We start from the raw sequence: 18,371 nt of genomic DNA on the forward strand, positions 1-18,371 counted from the left end.
ATGGCTATCATGACTGTTTCCCCTTTCGAACGCTTCATTAATGCTGTTTTGAATGCATGACTAGACTGGGTAGGCATTCACCCTTCTGATCTTGATAACCCACAGGCAGAGGTCATTTGTGGGGTAATGGGCCTTATTGAGGCTATTTATTTTTCTGTAACCTACGGGTTCTGGAAATAATAATAATAAAAACACTGAATATCAGTGTTATCAGGCTAATCAATTTAGAGTTAATTGCTTAAAAATATATCCATATCAATGTAAATAATTCTCAAAATAATTAAGGTTATTTAAGTGTAATTGATAAAAGTCAGGTGTTCCCTTTAAATTAACACAAAAAGTAAGAGTATTCAGAATGTCTATTTATCGGGCACTTTATTACAATTATTAGCCTTCAGACAGACAATGTAAATTAAAAAAGCGCAATAAATTTAGTAATAGGTTCAATATTTGCTCTCTCAGGGGGTGGAAATCTTACAAAGATATTATTAGAGCAATTAAAGAATATAACCATACTAATGGAGCATCTGCGCTAAAACATCGGCGGTGTCCAAGCATTCAATCAATTGACTTAAGCCTACTATATTGAAGTTATACATAAAAAACAGAAGAAAAAAAAAACATATTAAGATTCTGAAGGTTGTAGTAGGCTCCTTTGAAGCCTTAAAACCACTGAAGCTCAAAAGAAAAATCACATAAAGGCAGCATAAAAATAATCCAGATAACTCCAGTGGTTAAATTGATGTTTATAAAAGCGATATGATAGGTGTGGGTGAGAAAGTGAAAGTGGAGATTTATAATAAAAAGGATTGAAATATTTATCTGTTTCTCACCCAAAGTGATCAACATAGATTTAACCACTGGAGTCACATGGATTACTTTTATGCTGCCTTAATGTGATGTTTTGAGCTTCAACAGTCACCATTCACTTGCATTATATGGACCTACAGAGCTGAAATATTTTTCTAAACATCTTAATTTGTGTTCAGGAGAAGAATTTAAATCATACACATATGGGATGGCATGAAAGTGAGTTAATGATGAGAGAATTTTCATTTTTGAGTGAACTACACCTTTAAGTTAAAAAAAAAAATAAAATACTAAAGACTGACTATAGCATGAGCCAATAGCATTGGAGTGCGGGCTGTGAAGGAGCATATAATTGGCTTGACCCACTGAAGGAATACACCCCATTAAATTTATGAACAAGCAAGGTTCAGCATCTGTTGACTGACTAAAGGATACATGTAAAATATATATATATATATATATATATATATATATATATATATATATATATATATATATATAGGTAATCTCGTTTAACAAGGATAAAAAAGGATGACTTAAGAGTAAAAGTGACTAATGACATTACAATAACATCAGGACGTAATTAAAACTTGTAATTATTTTCAAATTTTTTAAGTTGCAAAATTATTGATTCATGTTCTACAATTTCTGTCAAAATGTTTGAATGAATTAACTTCATTACTTGCCAACTTATATTCTGTAAACACAGTAAAAAAAAAAAAAAACACTATCTATGCAACAGGAGTGTAATATATCAAATGTGCACATCTTATGGTTTCATTAGGGGCTGAGCCCCCCTACTATTGAAATCCTAGAATCACCCCTGCTTATACTACAACCTTTAGAATGTAAAAATACAATTAAGGTGAATTTTAGTAATTATTTGTAAAATACTGTAGTTTATTTTACAGTAAAAGAAGAGCTGTTGGTAATCTCTCAACTGTAGTAAGTCAGTAAACCCACGATAACCTTCAAAAAGTAACAAAGTAAAAAATAACATATATATATATATATTTAAAGATAACTATGTATAATTATTTCATCATTACATATTGAATTATTGTTATATGAACAAATATTTGTATGTGCGATTAAATGTGATTAATTGCAATTAATTAATCGGGACATCAAGTAATTAAATCGATTAAAAATGTTTTATCGATTGACAGCCCTAATATATATATAGATATTTATTTATTTATTTTTTCTTCTTCCCCTAAAATAACTGAATAGTGTATATGTACAATTGTACATTTTGGAAAAAATATGACCTGTAGTAAGTCAGTCTATCCACTTGGAATCTACTACAAACTTCAGAATGTGAAAGTAACATTTTGGTGCGTTGAAGTCTCTTTTTTTTTTTTTACTTTCTAAAATAATTGAATACTGTATCTGTATAATTGGACATACTGGAAAAATATGACTATGTAGTAATAGTCAGTCTATAAACTAGGAACCTACTAAAATTTTGAAATGTGAAAAAAAACTTTGTTAAAAAAAAAAAAGAAAAAAAGACAAGCAGGTTAAATCTCATGTGTAGCAAGCAGGTATCACACTTGCAGACTACTACAACCTTTAAAATGTGTTTTTCTTTCTTTTAATATCAATGTGTATTATGTTAGAACGCGCATGTCAATTGAATGGACGTTTGGACGCCAACGACGCTTCAGAGCAGGTTTGGACTTTTTAGACGGTCACATACTTGGAACCTACAACGTCCGTCAGAACATCGACGAATATCGAACTCATTTCACCCGCCAAATGAAAATGACAATAGCTCATATCTCCTTATGCTGCTTGTTCGGCAGAATCAAATAAGAAAGCTTATCAAAACCCCTCGATCATTAAAAAACGTCAGTACTTTTTAAAACTATTGGAGAATAATTCTCGTCTTTATAACAATTCGATTGGATTTTCTTCAACATTTGATAGTTTGCTAGAAAAATCGCTGCTATACTCAAATGAACAGTTGAACTCGGCTCATTGGAATTGCCACGGAGTCAAAGTAGAGTCTCTCATGTATTAAATTATTCAGCATGTCCAAACAGAAGTCCTCTCGTAGCCCACACCTCATGTCCTCTGTTGAATGTGTACAGTCAATTCAATCGGCTTTACAGGAGGCGTGTTATAAGCGGATTAGCTCCCATGTCAATCAATCACAGCGCTATTCATTCACCTGTTACCTCTGCATAAGTGTCCATACACACAAACTGCAACAGCAGACTCAAAGCACTTACCTCTCTGTCCACTTTCCAGCATCTTATTACCACCTCATAAAAGAAAAGGGGAACAATGACCGGTCATCACTGGGGATATGGGGAGGACAATGGTAAGTTATGGGATAATTGTTGATCAAGAGTCTCCTTTCTAGGTGCCTCTTCTGTGTTTTGTGTTCATTCATTCAGCCATTTAATGTCCAATCATCAGTCGTTAGATTTAATGTCCCACGTTTGCCTGCCAAATGAAGTGTTAGGATATCTGTTAATTGCTTTAATGTGAGATTTGGCCAGTTATCTTTTAAAGGGATTGTTGTTGCTTAAATGTAAGATTGAGAATGTAATGTCAAGATTGACATCCTGCTGCTACAGTGAACTTGAAGGAACACGGGAAGAATATTGTTATACCAGCTAGCCTACTTTGTGAGCTCAGTTATTCAAAGAAACAGCCAGAATCATTTCAGCCAGAAACCATTTATCCAGCAAGAATCCAGTGTTACAGATTTAAGCCTCATAAATGTTTAATAGGCTTAAACCCAACCAATTTAATGAGTGGCATATCTTCATCCGATTTTAAAAGATAAAGTGTTCATTGTTTTCATGTTGCCGGTTGTTAAAATGTGTTCTAGGTCCAACTGCGTGGCACAAAGACTATCCCATTGCTGAGGGTAACCGGCAATCGCCCATTGATATAACACCTTCCCAAGCAGTATATGATGCCACACTGTCTCCTATCTGGCTGTCTTACGATAACTGCACCTCTGTCAGCATATCAAACAATGGCCACTCTGTGGTAGTGGAGTTTGTTGACACAGATGAGAGATCAGGTTGGTAACTTTTTGGCTGATTTAATACTGTTATTGTGAAGGAATGGCGGTAGACCTCATGTTTGCATTAGAAGACTTTGTCAGTCAATTTAAGTAAGCAGCTTTTACTTTTGTTTCTGCAAAAATCCCTGTTATAGTCTTACACACGACCACTATCTGGTTCCTCTTGTCAGAGCTCCCATATTGTGTGTTCTCTGGGGTTTTCACACTTGAAAAAATTACAATATTTTCAGTGGTAGTGATGAAAATGACTCACAACATGTCTTCAATAATTTTTTAAACAAGCAATAATTTCTAAAAGTGTTAAATATTTTATAAAAATATGTCATATAAAGTGTTTTTCTACTCTGTTTTATCTCATATAAATAATCAAAAATGTGTTTGTCCAATAAGTAAATGCATTTAATAGAGAACACAATAGTTTGCAACTGTGATATTATTTGCTATTGAAAGATACATTTTCTTAAAGGAACAGTTCACCTAAAAATGACAATGGTCTCCTCATTTACTCACCCTCATGCCGTCTCAAACCTGTATGACTTTCTTCTGCAGAACACAAACAGAGATCATTTATAAACTCTTAAATCCCTTAAAATGTGTTCATTAGTTAAAACAAAACAAGAATTGCTGACTTGGGATGCCGAACAGATATAGTGTTTATTAAAAAAATGCCTTTTTTTTCAGCACACATGCTTTTTCACATTTTATGACACAGTAATTGCCATTCTTATCCCATCTCACCACTTGAGAAGAGAGTGTGCTCTGTACTGTAATTATTGTTATATGAAATGGCACATATGAAACATAGTTATTACAGCCAGACTACAGTCAGCAAAATGGAAACTCTTCAATAAAGTGACTGTTGTCAGCATGTGTGGTTTTCTGAGCTCTTGTTCCCAGCCCTCTGCAAAGCAAACCAATTCTGAAGCTGTTCCCTATTCTGAAATTGTTGAACGTTTCAAATGTTACAAATTGTCCCTTTCTCTGAGAGAGAAAACTAGGGAATAAGCAAGAAAAGGGGAGATAGCGAGTGTGGGAAAAAAGAGAGGGGGAACAAAGTCTTGGCTCCACTGTTATCAGACAGAATTCGTTCAGAGTGGCAAGACAGAAAGACTGTTGCATCACCAACTGTGCCATCAATAATATCCTGGTTGTGCAAAATGCCAACCACCTACCATTTCATATACACTGATGAGCCAAAACATTAGGACCACCTGCCAAATATGCTGTTGGTCCTCTGCATGCTGCCAAAACAGCGCCAACCCACTGAAGCATGGACTCTACAAGACCCCTGAAGGTGTTCTGAGGCATATGGCACCAAGACATTAGCAGCAGATCCTTCAAGTCCTTTAAGTTGCAAGGGGAATCCGCTGTGGATCGGACTTGTTGGTCCAGCACATCCCATAGATGCTCTTTGGAGGCCAGGGCAACACCTTGTACTCATCATCATGTTCCTCAAACCATTCCTGAACAATGTGTGTGACTTGTGCCACAGTAGACCTTCTGCCGGTTCGGACCATACAGGATAATCTTTGTTGCCCTCATGCATCGATGAGCCTTGGGTGTCCAACACCCTGTCGCCGGTTTGTGGTTTGTCCCTCCTCGGATCACTGTTGGTAGGTACTAACCACTGCTGACCAGGAGCACCTCTCAAGTCTAGCTGTTTCAGAGATGCTCTGACTCCGTCGTCTGGCCATAACAATTTGGCCCTTGTCAAAGTCGCTCAGGTCTTTACTCCTGCCCATTTCTCCTGCATTTAACATGTGACTATGAGAACTGATTGTTCGCTTACCATCTATTCTACCCAGACCTTGACATGTGGCCTTGTTAGAGATGATAAATGTTATTTACTTCACCTGTGAGTGGTCCTAATATTTTGGCTCATAAGTGTATGTACATGCAGCATGTGTACAATTTTAGTTATGCCCATAGTGTCTTTAGACATTCTGAGCTATTTGAGAACATTAGTGTGTAAACCTATCTTTTCTTATGACAGTGATCCAGGGAGGTCCCCTGGGCAACATGTACAGACTTAAACAGTTTCACTTCCACTGGGGAGGCAAGGGTTGCAGTGGCTCTGAGCATACAGTTGGTGGGAAGACCTACGCTTCAGAGGTGAGGGTACAGAAAAGGGACAATGACTGATACTCTCTCCTCTTGAGTATATAATACAGGTGTATTTGTGCAGGGCCGTATAGCCAGGAATTCTTACATAATACTACTGGAAGTGTAGCCCTTACAATCATTCCCAATGTTCACCCCAGTTGCTATGGCCCTATATACATGTACACATAATTTCTATAATTCTCTCTACATGTAGTTGTGTTTCATTATGAAAATATTTTACTGTGAACTCTTGCCTCCCTCCAGCTTCATCTTGTTCATTGGAATGCTGTAAAGTACTCGTCGTTTGCTGAAGCCGCAGAAGCTCCTGATGGCCTGGTTGTCCTTGGCATCTTTCTGGAAGTTTGTGTCTACTTCAATCGCTCCTTTAAAGCTTTACTGTGCTGAGCCTGAATCAACTCAGTGTGATTCTTAGACAAAGAACTAAGAAAATAGTATGACGTTTGACTTTCTTTCTTCTGTAGAACACAAAAGGAGATTAATGTTAGGGAGTGACAACCTCAGTCACTGTTTACTTTCATTGTACAGAAAAAAAGATGCAATGAAAGTGAACAGTCACTGAGGCTAGCATTCCGCCTTACATCTCCTTATGCGTTATACGGAAGACGTATTATTAGTATTAGAAGATTTGTATTTAAGATCTTTATTAGAATATTTAAAAATGATTCAGTTTAGGATGGAAATGTTATAAAATCTAAAATGTTCACATAAATAAACATAAAGAAATAATCATATCTATAGATGGATGTACTCGCTAATTCCTAAGAAAGTCACAAAACTCCAGCAACATTCAAAAGTACACAATGACAATGCAAATAGTGCATCTTGCAAGTTTTTACACAAAGTGCATGCTTACAACAACAACAACAAAAAAACAATTTAAATACTAAAACCAACTACATGTAATATAACCAACAGTTTTTATATTGATGGTATGCATTACAAGAAAATGTTTGGATTTGTTTGTCTTCCATTTGACTTTTTTTTTTTTCTTTTCAGATAGGTGATGAGCACAACGGTCTTCATAAGATAACTGATTCCTTGTATATGGTTAAATTCAAGGTATGTGTATTTATATTGTTAATGTATGAAAACATGGAAAAATATACAAGTTTCTTAAGGATACTTAGGAGGGAAGGTATGGACTATGGATTAAACCAATGGGCAAATGGCGATGGTCCTTATTTCGCACAAATGGCTCTTTGTATGTCATTTTAATAGAAAATATCATCTAGAAATATGTTCATCAGGTTGTTTGTAGGGATTCAAATTGGCACCCCTCAGAGTACCTCATGCACAAGAGAATATTGAGCTTTTCATGCATTTGGTGTGACTTATTCATTTGGTCATTCAGTTAATGTTTTAACTTGTGCATTTCTATCTTGGACACAAAAATCTATCACAAATTCTTATTTATTTTCTTTCATTATTCATATTCTTTTTCGGCTTACATATTTAGTTAGATTTATAATTCATTTATATTAAATCAAATAAATGCTGATTAATCCAAATATTACTGATTTATTTAGTGCACCCCATCTTCTTATAATTACAGCCTATGTAAAAGGCATGCAAATGGGAACTTGGGGGTAGGACATTGTATGGTTTAGAGACAAGGCTGGAATAAAATATTCTGTATTGTGGATGACCAAATGTATATTTAGAATCGGCCATTGAAAAACCCATATTCTCATGTTCAAAAGTCTGTAATAGTTACTATAGACCCCCTCAATACTGTGGTTACATGGCTATTGCTTAATGGACCTTATTCATTAAACATGAGCATAAGGAATTTCTTGAACATTATTTAACACCATTCTCAAGCAAATAGTCCCATTAAGCTGTCAATGTACATATGAATGGTTAAGTACAGTTATTAAAAAAAAAGAAAAATAATTTAAGTAATTAAAAAAGTACCCCACTGTGTTACTTTCTAAAACACTTTTTCACTGAAGTTTTTGTTGTTTTCATTTAACGAATTCAAAGTAATGTATACAGGTCCTCGTTCATTTTCACATGCAAGTTATACACTCAGAACAACATACCCCTCCTCCCTCAATGACCACGTTTACTTAAGAAAACGGTTTATTCCAGGGTTTATGCAAAAAGTGACGTTCTGAAACAAGTCATATAAATGAGAACGCTGATTTTCTATTTGCTGTTTAAGGGGTTAAGAGAAAGTGCTTTAACACATTCTGGGTTTCTCTGGTTTATGTGGACATGTAAATGCATTAGTATCATTTGAACAGTTTTTTGAGGCGTGGGCATGTCAGTGAACATGCCAGATAACAAACATCATGGGATTGAGCCCAACAATGAGTCAATACATTATAAAGAATTAATTATTTCTCAGAGTACAGTTGGAAAATCACACAATAAATTATACCCATATATACACACCAATGTAAAATATCGACCAGAGTTTTAAATGAGACGGAAGCCCCACTATTGCAGCTTGTGATGGAAACAAACACAGGGCTCTATTTTCATGAGTGCGCAAAGTACAGCGTGACGTGCTACGAACGAGCGCACTGTCTTATCCAATTTTCATCAGAGTGCTAATTCTAAGTGCAAGCACAATCTGCAAATTGCCATGGGTGGGAGTGGTTGCACTAATGTGGGTGTAAGTGTGCAAACTGTGTGTGCATTTTATGTACATTAATTGGCACTACTTGCTATTTTCCTAAGAATGCGGTCGTTGGGCTAAGACGTTTAAATGCCATGTCTTAACTCAATGCAAATTCCAAATTCAGTTGCAGTTTGGATATTCCACCAACAGGTGATGATAAAGTTCATGTTCAAACTCTTAAAATATATTGGAACATCAAATGAAGTCTCCGACAATCACTGTTGCAGCCGCTTTGAGAATAATAATTATGGTATAATTTAACAATCTAAAAGTCATGGCTTATTTTTCAATTATTATCATTTTGTTTATGTTTAAAGTTGTATTTATGATCTAATTTATATTGGTATTTGTTTATTGATTTTTAAGTCACTGCAAAAGGGGCCGGTGGAAAAGCTGGAGTAAAATTTTGGGATTCTGTATGATATTTTTTTACTGACCACTTTGTTATTTTGATTATGTTTTCGTTTCATTTGAGTGAAAGTCACTGTTAATACTAGCCATGATTTGTGTGTCAGTAGATGAAAATGATTCATAATACTTACATTCTCTGTTCTTTAAAGCAGTGGTTCCCAACTCGGTGGTTGCGACCACACTAGGGATCGCTAATGATTTACGAGGGGTCCCCAAGCTCACTCTAGTTTGAGGGTAACAAAGGAAGAAATAATGATTTTTTTTAAAATGTAAAACAGCACGATAAATAAATCAATTTTGAATAGTCTAATAATAGTGTGTAAGCTATATGGAAAAAAGAAGCCATTTCCTTTGCATGGATAATTTTTTAGCTGTTTATCGCTAGAGTGGGAAAGGACGGACAGTTTATATAAAAAAAAGGCACGGCAAAGTGAAAAAGACAAAATGTATATACTAAAAAGAAAATAAGGATTTATTTGGACCGTTATCTCGAATTTGGTTTAATTGAAGAAATAGACAAAGTGAGAATTGAGTGTGGCCCCCATCATCCATAAATAGAAGTTTGGAACAACCAGGACTCTTCCTAGAGCTCGCCGCCCGGCCAAACTGAGCAATTGGGGAGAAGGGCCTTAGTCAGGGAGGTGACCAAGAAACCGATGGTCACTCTGACAGAGTTCCAGCATTTCTCTGTGGAGAGAGGAGAACCTTCCAGAAGAACAACCATCTCTGCAGTGCTCAACCAATCAGGCCTGTATGGTAGAGTGGCCAGACGGAAGCAACTACTAAGTAAAAGGCACATGACAGCCCGCCTGGAGTTTGCCAAAAGGCACCTGAAGGACTCCCAGACAATGAGAAACAAAATTCTCTGGTCTGATGAAACAAAGATTGAACTCTCATGTCTGGAGGAAACCAGGCACCGCTCATCACCTGGCCAATACCATCTCTACAGTGAAGCATGGTGGTGGCAGGATCATGCTGTGGGGATGTTTTTCAGCGGCAGGAACTGGGAGACTAGTCAGGATCGAGGGAAAGATGAATGCAGAAATGTACAGAGACATCCTTGATGAAAACCTGCTCCAGAGCACTGTGGACCTCAGACTCTAAGCACACAGCCAAGATAACAAAGGAGTGGCTACGGGACAACTCTGTGAATATCCTTGAGTGGCCCAGCCAGAGTCCAGACTTGAACCCGATTGAACATCTCTGGAGAGATCTGAAAATGGCTGTGCACCGACGCTCCCCATCCAACCTGATGGAGCTTGAGAGGTCCTGCAAAGAGGAATGGGAGAAACTCCCAAAAAATAGGTGTGCCAAGCTTGTAGCATCATACACTAAAAGTCTTGAGGCTGTAATTGGTGCCAAAGGTGCTTCAACAAAGTATTGACAGCAAAGGCTGTGAATACTTACGCACATGTGATTTTTTTTTATTTATTTTTTTATATTTTTAATAAATTTGCAAGATTTCAAACAAACTTCTTTCACGTTGTCATTATGGGGTACTGTTTGTAGAATTTTGAAGAAAATAATGAATTTTGATCAATTTTGGAATAAGGCTGCAACATAACAAAATGTGGAAAAAGTGAAACGCTGTGAATACTTTCCAGATGCACTGTACTTATGAATAAAATTCATGTTTTGAATGTATTATACATAATATAATTTTAGAAATACACGTGACCCAAGTAATTTACTCAATTGAAAGTCGTTAATTGTATTCTGAATATAGGAATTTGTAATCTAATGTGTTACACTACTTTTTTCTAAAGTTATTTGATTATAGTAACTGATTACTTTGCAATCAAATTACACCCAAAATGGTAATAATGCCTATTATCCATGGTGGTTACAGCCCTGTTCGGAGCATCCTTTTTTTTCCTCCTCCACAGAACTAAAGCTCTGTGGCATCACAAGTGTCAGAAATAAAGACTTGTTTGTTTGTTTTACCTTGTAGGGAAATGTTGCTGATTTTAAGGGCTACAACCCAAAGTGCCTCCTACCTAGTAGTTTGGACTTCTGGACATACCCAGGCTCTCTCACCACTCCTCCACTACATGAGAGCGTAACATGGATTGTACTGAAGGAACCTATTTTTTTGTCTGAGAAACAGGTGGGTTGCCTTTGTGACTGACGTTTTCTTTAATTTGGTCATGCAATAAACTTGATAAACTTGTAAAAACTAGATCAAGATTTATAAAGACTTATTAATGTTTCTTATAGCATCAACTGGTCAGCTGATAAATGTAATCTTATGAAAATGAATGGTTGTGGGGAGATGGATGTGGGAAGCTCTCCAGCTGTATAAACATCATTGGTAGTGATGTAAATTAGGGACAATCCACAATATTCCAATGTGCTGCAGATGTTAGACGATCAGGTCAGAAATGATCTCATCTTTTCTGATGCCTGGGTAGAATTTCACTAATCCCTTAAACAAAGGATATGCAGTTCATGTGTTTTTGCTGTTTATGTGTGGATATACAGGGGCGTGTCTCATAAGTGCTTCAGAGATTAAACAAGGCCAGTGGCTTTTTTTGGTATACTGGTGTCCCCACCTTGCTTCTTAAATAGCCTGACAAGTGATACTTCATTGGTCAACCAGCTTTATGAGAACGACCGTGCTGGTTGACCAGCATTTCATTGCTGGTTAATAGCATGGCTATGCTGATCCACCAGCTAATCTATCACCAAACCAGCTTGGACCAGCATGGAAATTCATGTTTGTTCTAACTGGTCTTTATCAGGGATGTTTATAATAAGGCCCTGCTTTACCAAAACAACATATTAAGAAGTTTAACAGCATTAAAGGTGTGGATGTGAATGGTCTAAGTATACTTGTGTGTAGTACTGTGCAAAAGTTTTAGGCAGTTGTGAAAAATGTTGTATAGTCAGGATGTTTTCATTTTTATTTATCAGTAAACTTCATACAAATCCGCAATTCTCCTAGGTACACTTCTGCACAGTTTTTCCAAATTTGTTGACAGACAGATTGCTTGTCTTGTTTTTTTCTTTAAGTAATCGTAGACTGACTCAATGATGAAGATCACGGCTCTGTGGGGGCCACACCATCTGTTGCAGGACTATTGTTCTACTTCTATTTGCAAAAGGAATGTTTGGAAATCTAAAATTTTTTTTGGTGTGAAACATTTAATGTTAAAGACTTTTGCACAGTACTGTAAATTCCAAAAGAGTCTTGAGTAAGTGAGCACAGAAAACATTTTGTTTTACCCTGAAATAATTATTTGTGATCAGAAGGGTTCAGGTCAGAGTTTAAAGAGATTTTTCATTAAAAACAAATTATTCTGTCATAAATCAAAAACCTCAATTTGTCTGTAAAACACAATAGGAGATGTTAGGCAGAATGTTAGCCTCAGTCATCATTAACTTTAATATTTGTCAATACAATGAAAGTGAATAGTGACTGAGGCTGTCATTCTTCCTAACATTTCTATTTGTGTTCCATTGAAGAAAGGAACTCGTACAGGTTAGAAAAACAAGAGGGGAGTAAATCATGACAAAATTTTTATTTTGGGGTAAACAATGCCTTTAAGCTTCATTCAGAAAGGAAATGCACCTTTTGCCAAAATGTGGCACAGTTTAAAACCTACAGCAGATTCAACACATTTGTTACATTATATGCAGATATTTATCCCCAGAAATCTCTATAGTTGACTTGTATGTCCAGCACTTTGAAGTGATGAAGTGAACTGGTCTCATAGAATCATGTTCCTATACTTGCATAATGACTTTTAGGTGGCTCATTGGACATATTTCATCAGTTTTCTGGTGAAATAAACACTCGAGGTGCTATAACAATAATTACTTTTATTTAATTTCACACAAATCACGAGTAAAACTGCAGATTATCAATTCTTAAACACTTCGCCCTGTTCCTCACAAAATGTTGCGACATCTAAACACTTTTACTAGCATATGACTTGTAAGACGATACATTTTAACATTTGTATTATATAACCAACTACATTTGCAAGCTTGTTCGAGTGAGATCATATTGCGTGAGGTGACTCGAGTGTAACACTTGCGATGCAATGGACAGGGGTACGAGTCCTGAAAAGCATGTGAGTTGATGCACTAAGTGAGCCGAAAGTGTCATTAAAGCAAAACAAAATGACATGGTTGTTCAGAAATGGCATTTTTTCATGTTACATATGCTTTTACGACACTGTCGGTTTGATTTATGTCTAAGGTTTAGGGTAGGGAGGTAGGTTTTGTTGATTTTTAACCTGAATAGATTATTTCCCTTAAAGGAATATTCCGGGTTCAGTACAAGTTAAGCTCAATCGACAGCATTTGTGGCATAATATTGATTACCACAAAAATTTATTTTCACTTATCCCTCCTTTAAAAAACAAAAAGCAAACATTTAGGTTAAAGTGAGGCACTTTCAATGTAAATGAATGGGGCAAATCCATAAACAATAATACTGTGCCTCACAGCAAACTCGATTTTTTTATGATGAGTTGAAATAATTTTTGGTGGTAATAAACATTATACCACAAATGCTGCCAATCGAGCTTAAGTTGTATTGAACCTGGAATATTCCTTAAAAAATATCACCTGTGTTGAGGAATGTCTATTTCTACAGCTTTTAGTGGCACACAGTTCCAGCCTGATCTCATGAAAATTATGCATCTGTGGCACCATTATAACAAAACGAAGGCACATACTTAGTTTTTACGTTTTGCTGTAGTTTCCCAGTAAAATGTCTATCGGGGGGCACCAAAAGCAACTGAAATGGTGTCGTAATCAGACAAGGTTTTTAAGGTCAATGTTAAATGGAGCTTTTAATGAGTAAAATGTACCTTCATAACCTAAAACTTGAATCTACACCTAACCGATTAGTGTCCTAAAAGCAAATGAGAGGTAAACAAAACGGACATCCTTACCCTAAACCAACACCTTAACCTAACCGATAGTGTCCTGTAAGCAAATGCGTCATGAAAAGCACATTTTCTAAGCAGCCACATAATTTTGTGTTGCTTCTGTGCCACTTTCGGCTCACGTGTCAGCTTACGTGCTTTAGCAGAGTCCAAAGTCCAAAACTCTATCATGTGAACTACCCTGCAAGCTAATCACGTTGGAATAAGTGTTTAAATGTAGGTGGGTCTGTAATACAAGTGTTAAAAATCTTTTTTTCAAATTATGCATTACAGTAAACGTGTTTGATATCATAACATGGCTCTAACGAGTATTAGAGCGAAAAATTACATCTTTAAAGAAGTTAGAATCCACAGTTGTTCTCATTCTCTTTCACAAAAATCACAAAACACACAGTTGTTGTAGCGCTTCTGTTAATTGCAAAAAAATCATTATAGTAATGTTCATTCTGAGACATGTTGAAAATTTCTGCTTGGAACTACCTTGACACGTGTAAGAACCACGTAATAAAATTTAGCAAAAATGTCACTAGTCACTTCATTTTCATGAGATCAGGCTGGAAGTTTTGTAGATTCATATACTAGACTATTATTTACGTTTATTAGTACATACGTTTTTGTTAATCTGAACTGATCTCCAGCTCCTGCCTAGTCCCTCAAAATGAGTATTAGGAAATTTCATAAAGCACAAGTAGTTTGGCACGTTGGCTGCGTAGCTGTCGCATGGGCCTCATGTTGCATCTGGCATGAGGCCACAAGACTTTGATCTTGTACAGCTTATTAATAAGATTGATGAGCTATAAGTGGAAAAAAGCTCAGGAGGTTGTTGTTGCAGTGCAGCTTTGCCAAGTTCTGTCTCACACTCTGTTTTTCATGCTATTTGGACTTAGATGGGAAAATTCAGAACACTGCTTTGTAGTGAAGAGGAAGAAGAGGATCGGAAACGCATGGAGAACAATTTTCGACCACCACAACCATTGAAAGGCAGGAAAGTGCGGGCCTCCTTTAAATAGCTTGATTGCTTATTGGTAACTTGGACCCTTCCAGATCTACAACTCTGATCATATGTTTTCCAGAAACTGCTCAAGAATCAGCTCTGACATGATTGATGGACACACAACACTGTATGAATCCTTGAATGTTTAAAACAAAATTCCCACTGCATACTTTCAAATTCGGGTACTGTTCATTAACAAAGCTATACAAAATAAATAAAAATAGAAATATTGGAAATACTGCATTGAATCAAAGTGATTGCATTCATGTGCTTGTTAATTAGAAGAATGTCATTCACAACAAGAAAATTGTAAAGATTAGGTGCAAATTCGTGTTAATTTTTCATAGTAGCCTATGTTGAATGGAAACTATAAACTTGTAAATTCAATTATGTATGTTTTTGAAGTTCTTTAAACTACACAACTAAGAGATGGTTGATGAGATGACCTTAAACATAGTGTAGTTTGACTTTGACACTGAGCTCTTTTAATCCAAGTCTCTTCATGTTTTGATCCCTACTCATCCACGTTGATTATGCTTCTGCAAACAGATCCTAGTTGCAAGTGTTTCCACCAAAGTCTTTTGTTAACTATATCTGGTGTCCTGTATGCCTAGACCTGATGATAACAGGATGGCACCCTATTAACACTGGAAAAATTTAATGAAAACACTCGAATGTCTGTTTAATATAGAGTCGTTATTACTGTTAATCCTAATTGTAGGCCATATGTTGGTTCAGTTGTTCAGACTGTATGGAGGAACTCATTGTAGGCCTTTTATCAGGACTGCACTGCAGTCACTGTAGTGAAATAATATTCCTGTGTGTTTTCTGTGAAGCCTTATCAATGCTTTTACAGTAATGTGTACATACAAGTGTACGTACAGTTATGTAGGAAGGTCAAAATGACTGGATTACACTGGTCACACTTCATAGAGAGAAGAACAAAAATAGTTTCTAATATTTATTCCTATTGGAGTCTCTGGCATGGATTTAGATGAGTTACTGAAGCTCTGTTAAAGGTCTGCTCCTTATTTACTTGGACAACATCCAGCGGACACTGCAGGGATTTTCTTTCAGTTGTATTTAGTGGCAGGGTGTATTCTATATATTTAATATTATATTTATGTTTTATGTCACTATGCATTAAATAAAAGTATTTGAATAATCTAATGGTCATTGATTGATCATAGAGAAGCAAAATTTGCAAGTCCCCTAGAGCAACATTGACACTTCACAGAATGTGTAAACAAATCTTGGTCTTACAGATATTTGGAAACTTTTGAACCCATCTGGTAGGGACTATACATGTTTTATATATATATATATATATATATATATATATATATATATATATATATATATATATATATATATAATTATTATTATACATTTTTTTCATCAGTCCATAAGATTTACTCTAGAATATATGTTTTTTTTTATATACAAGTCCCTCATTTCATCTGTTGATGATTGCACAATTGAAAACATCTTAAGTCTCAGATCATGTCCTGGTGAGTTTAGAGGTGTTGCCACAAAAGGAAATCATATAGTTGGTGCTTTAATGTATCCCTTTTGCAAAATCCTTCCAACTAATGCTAAAGGCTGAAATAAATGTTTATATGGAGACCAACTAGTCCTCAGTATCCTGGGTGTGGCTTGGGAGGCACTTATGATGGTTCGTAGGGGCTGGATCATACAGTATGCCTCATTCACCAAAGAATCCAAAGCATGTTGGTGCAGTTGTTTTCGTGGAGTTTGAAGGGAATATTAAAAGTGCTGAGGCAGAGTTGAAGTGCCAAATGTCGTCTGATGGCCTCAGAGAATTGACCCGATTGAAATACAGATATAATACTATTTTGTCCACTACCCCTCCTGAGTGCCCTCCGAGAATGCCAAATAGCTGCCCCATTTCCTATCTGATGTGTGGCAAAAGGTTGAGCTTCACAAAATGGGAAGTGGCTATAAGAAAATAGATAAAGCATTGAAAATGCCCATTTTCATCATCAGCGCAATAATTAACAAGTTTCAATCAACTGTAGATCTTAAGACATGAAAAGGACTTGTGCCTACATTGTCTCAATGCACAGTGAGGAGAATAGTGCAAGTGGCCAAAGAATCTCCAAGGATCACAGTTGGTCACAGAAATTAGTTGGTCTTGGGGTCAGAAAGTCAAAAAAAAAAAATATATATGTATATATATCAGACATCACCTACATCACCACAAGTTTTTTGGGAGGGTTTCAAGAAAAAAATCCTGTGCTCTCATCCAACAACCATCTCGAGCATCTTCAGTTTGCCAGACACTACTGGAACTTCAAATGTGACCGGTTTCTATGGGTCAGATGAAACAAAAAAAGAGCTTTTTGGCAGCAAATACCACAGATGGGTTTGGCTCACACAGAGATGAAGTAGTACCCAATGGCCATGGTTAAATGTGGTGCTGGATCTTTAATGTTGTGGGGCTGTTTTTCTGCCAGAGGTCCTGGATCTTGTTTGGATACATGGCATCACAGACTCTATCAAATACCATTAGATAAAAACTCAAAACCTGGCTACCTCTGCCAGGAAGCTTACAAAGGACCCGGGTTGGATCTCTCAGTAGAACAATGATCCAAAATATACATCAAAATCAACACAAATATGGTTCACTGAACACAAAATCAAGGTTCTGCCATGGCCATCCCAGTCTCCTGACCTGAACCCAATAGAAAACCTGTGGGGTGAACTGAAGAGGAGAGTCCACCAACATGGACCTCTGAATTTGAAGGCTCTGGAGAGATTCTGTATGAAGAAATGGTCTCAGATCCCTTGCTGGTGTTCTCCAACCTCATTAGGCATTATAAGAACAGACTCAGAGCTGTTATCTTTGCAAAGGGAGGCTACAAAAAGTATTGAATAAAAGGGTGCCAATAATTATGGCCAATGCATTTTGGAGAAAACTATTTATTTAATAATGAGATTATTTCCCCTTTCAATTGTTTTACTTCAATTAAAGGTTAGATTTTTGTAATTTTTTTTTATAAAAGATCAAAACGATAAATAATGCAGGTTTTGTTTTTCACAGCCTTCTTTGCTATTTACCATGGGTGCCAATATTTTTGGCCACTACTGTATGTTTTGCTTTTCTTTGTTAATTGTATGAATCAATAAAAACTGTTAATCAGAAATAATCTAATGGTCATTTTTGGCTTTATATTAAATATGAAATGGTACAGTAGCATGTTTTCCTTTTCTAAAAACAAATTATTGTCATATGTAATATTTTTATGAAGCACATCTATTGTATATAATTACACAGTGATCTTATATTTTAAAATCTTTATAGTCGTCCTTGCCTAGATTACAGCTCTGCACACTAGTATGGGATGCATTCAGAGAGCATTGGAGTTCCCATAAGTGCTGGACAATTGACCGATTTTCCTTCTCCAGTTCAACTTATCCATTAAAAATCAAGTTTTATGG

The 18,371-nt window shown here is 36.2% G+C and overlaps 1 protein-coding gene across 1 annotated transcript; it reads left to right on the plus strand.

Annotated features, from left to right (window-relative positions):
- The first annotated feature begins 2,993 nt into the window (after positions 1 to 2,993).
- ca7 (carbonic anhydrase VII) lies at positions 2,994 to 15,939 on the plus strand. Its single transcript, XM_052150475.1, has 7 exons — positions 2,994 to 3,139; positions 3,656 to 3,853; positions 5,850 to 5,968; positions 6,224 to 6,319; positions 6,977 to 7,039; positions 10,969 to 11,124; positions 14,803 to 15,939. The coding sequence occupies exons 1-7, from the start codon at positions 3,103 to 3,105 to the stop codon at positions 14,923 to 14,925; spliced, it is 792 nt and encodes a 263-aa protein (XP_052006435.1). The 5' UTR covers positions 2,994 to 3,102; the 3' UTR covers positions 14,926 to 15,939.
- The last annotated feature ends 2,432 nt before the right edge of the window (positions 15,940 to 18,371 follow it).

Source organism: Xyrauchen texanus, chromosome 2 (assembly GCF_025860055.1).
Source record: "Xyrauchen texanus isolate HMW12.3.18 chromosome 2, RBS_HiC_50CHRs, whole genome shotgun sequence".
In the NCBI taxonomy this organism is placed as follows: domain Eukaryota; kingdom Metazoa; phylum Chordata; class Actinopteri; order Cypriniformes; family Catostomidae; genus Xyrauchen; species Xyrauchen texanus.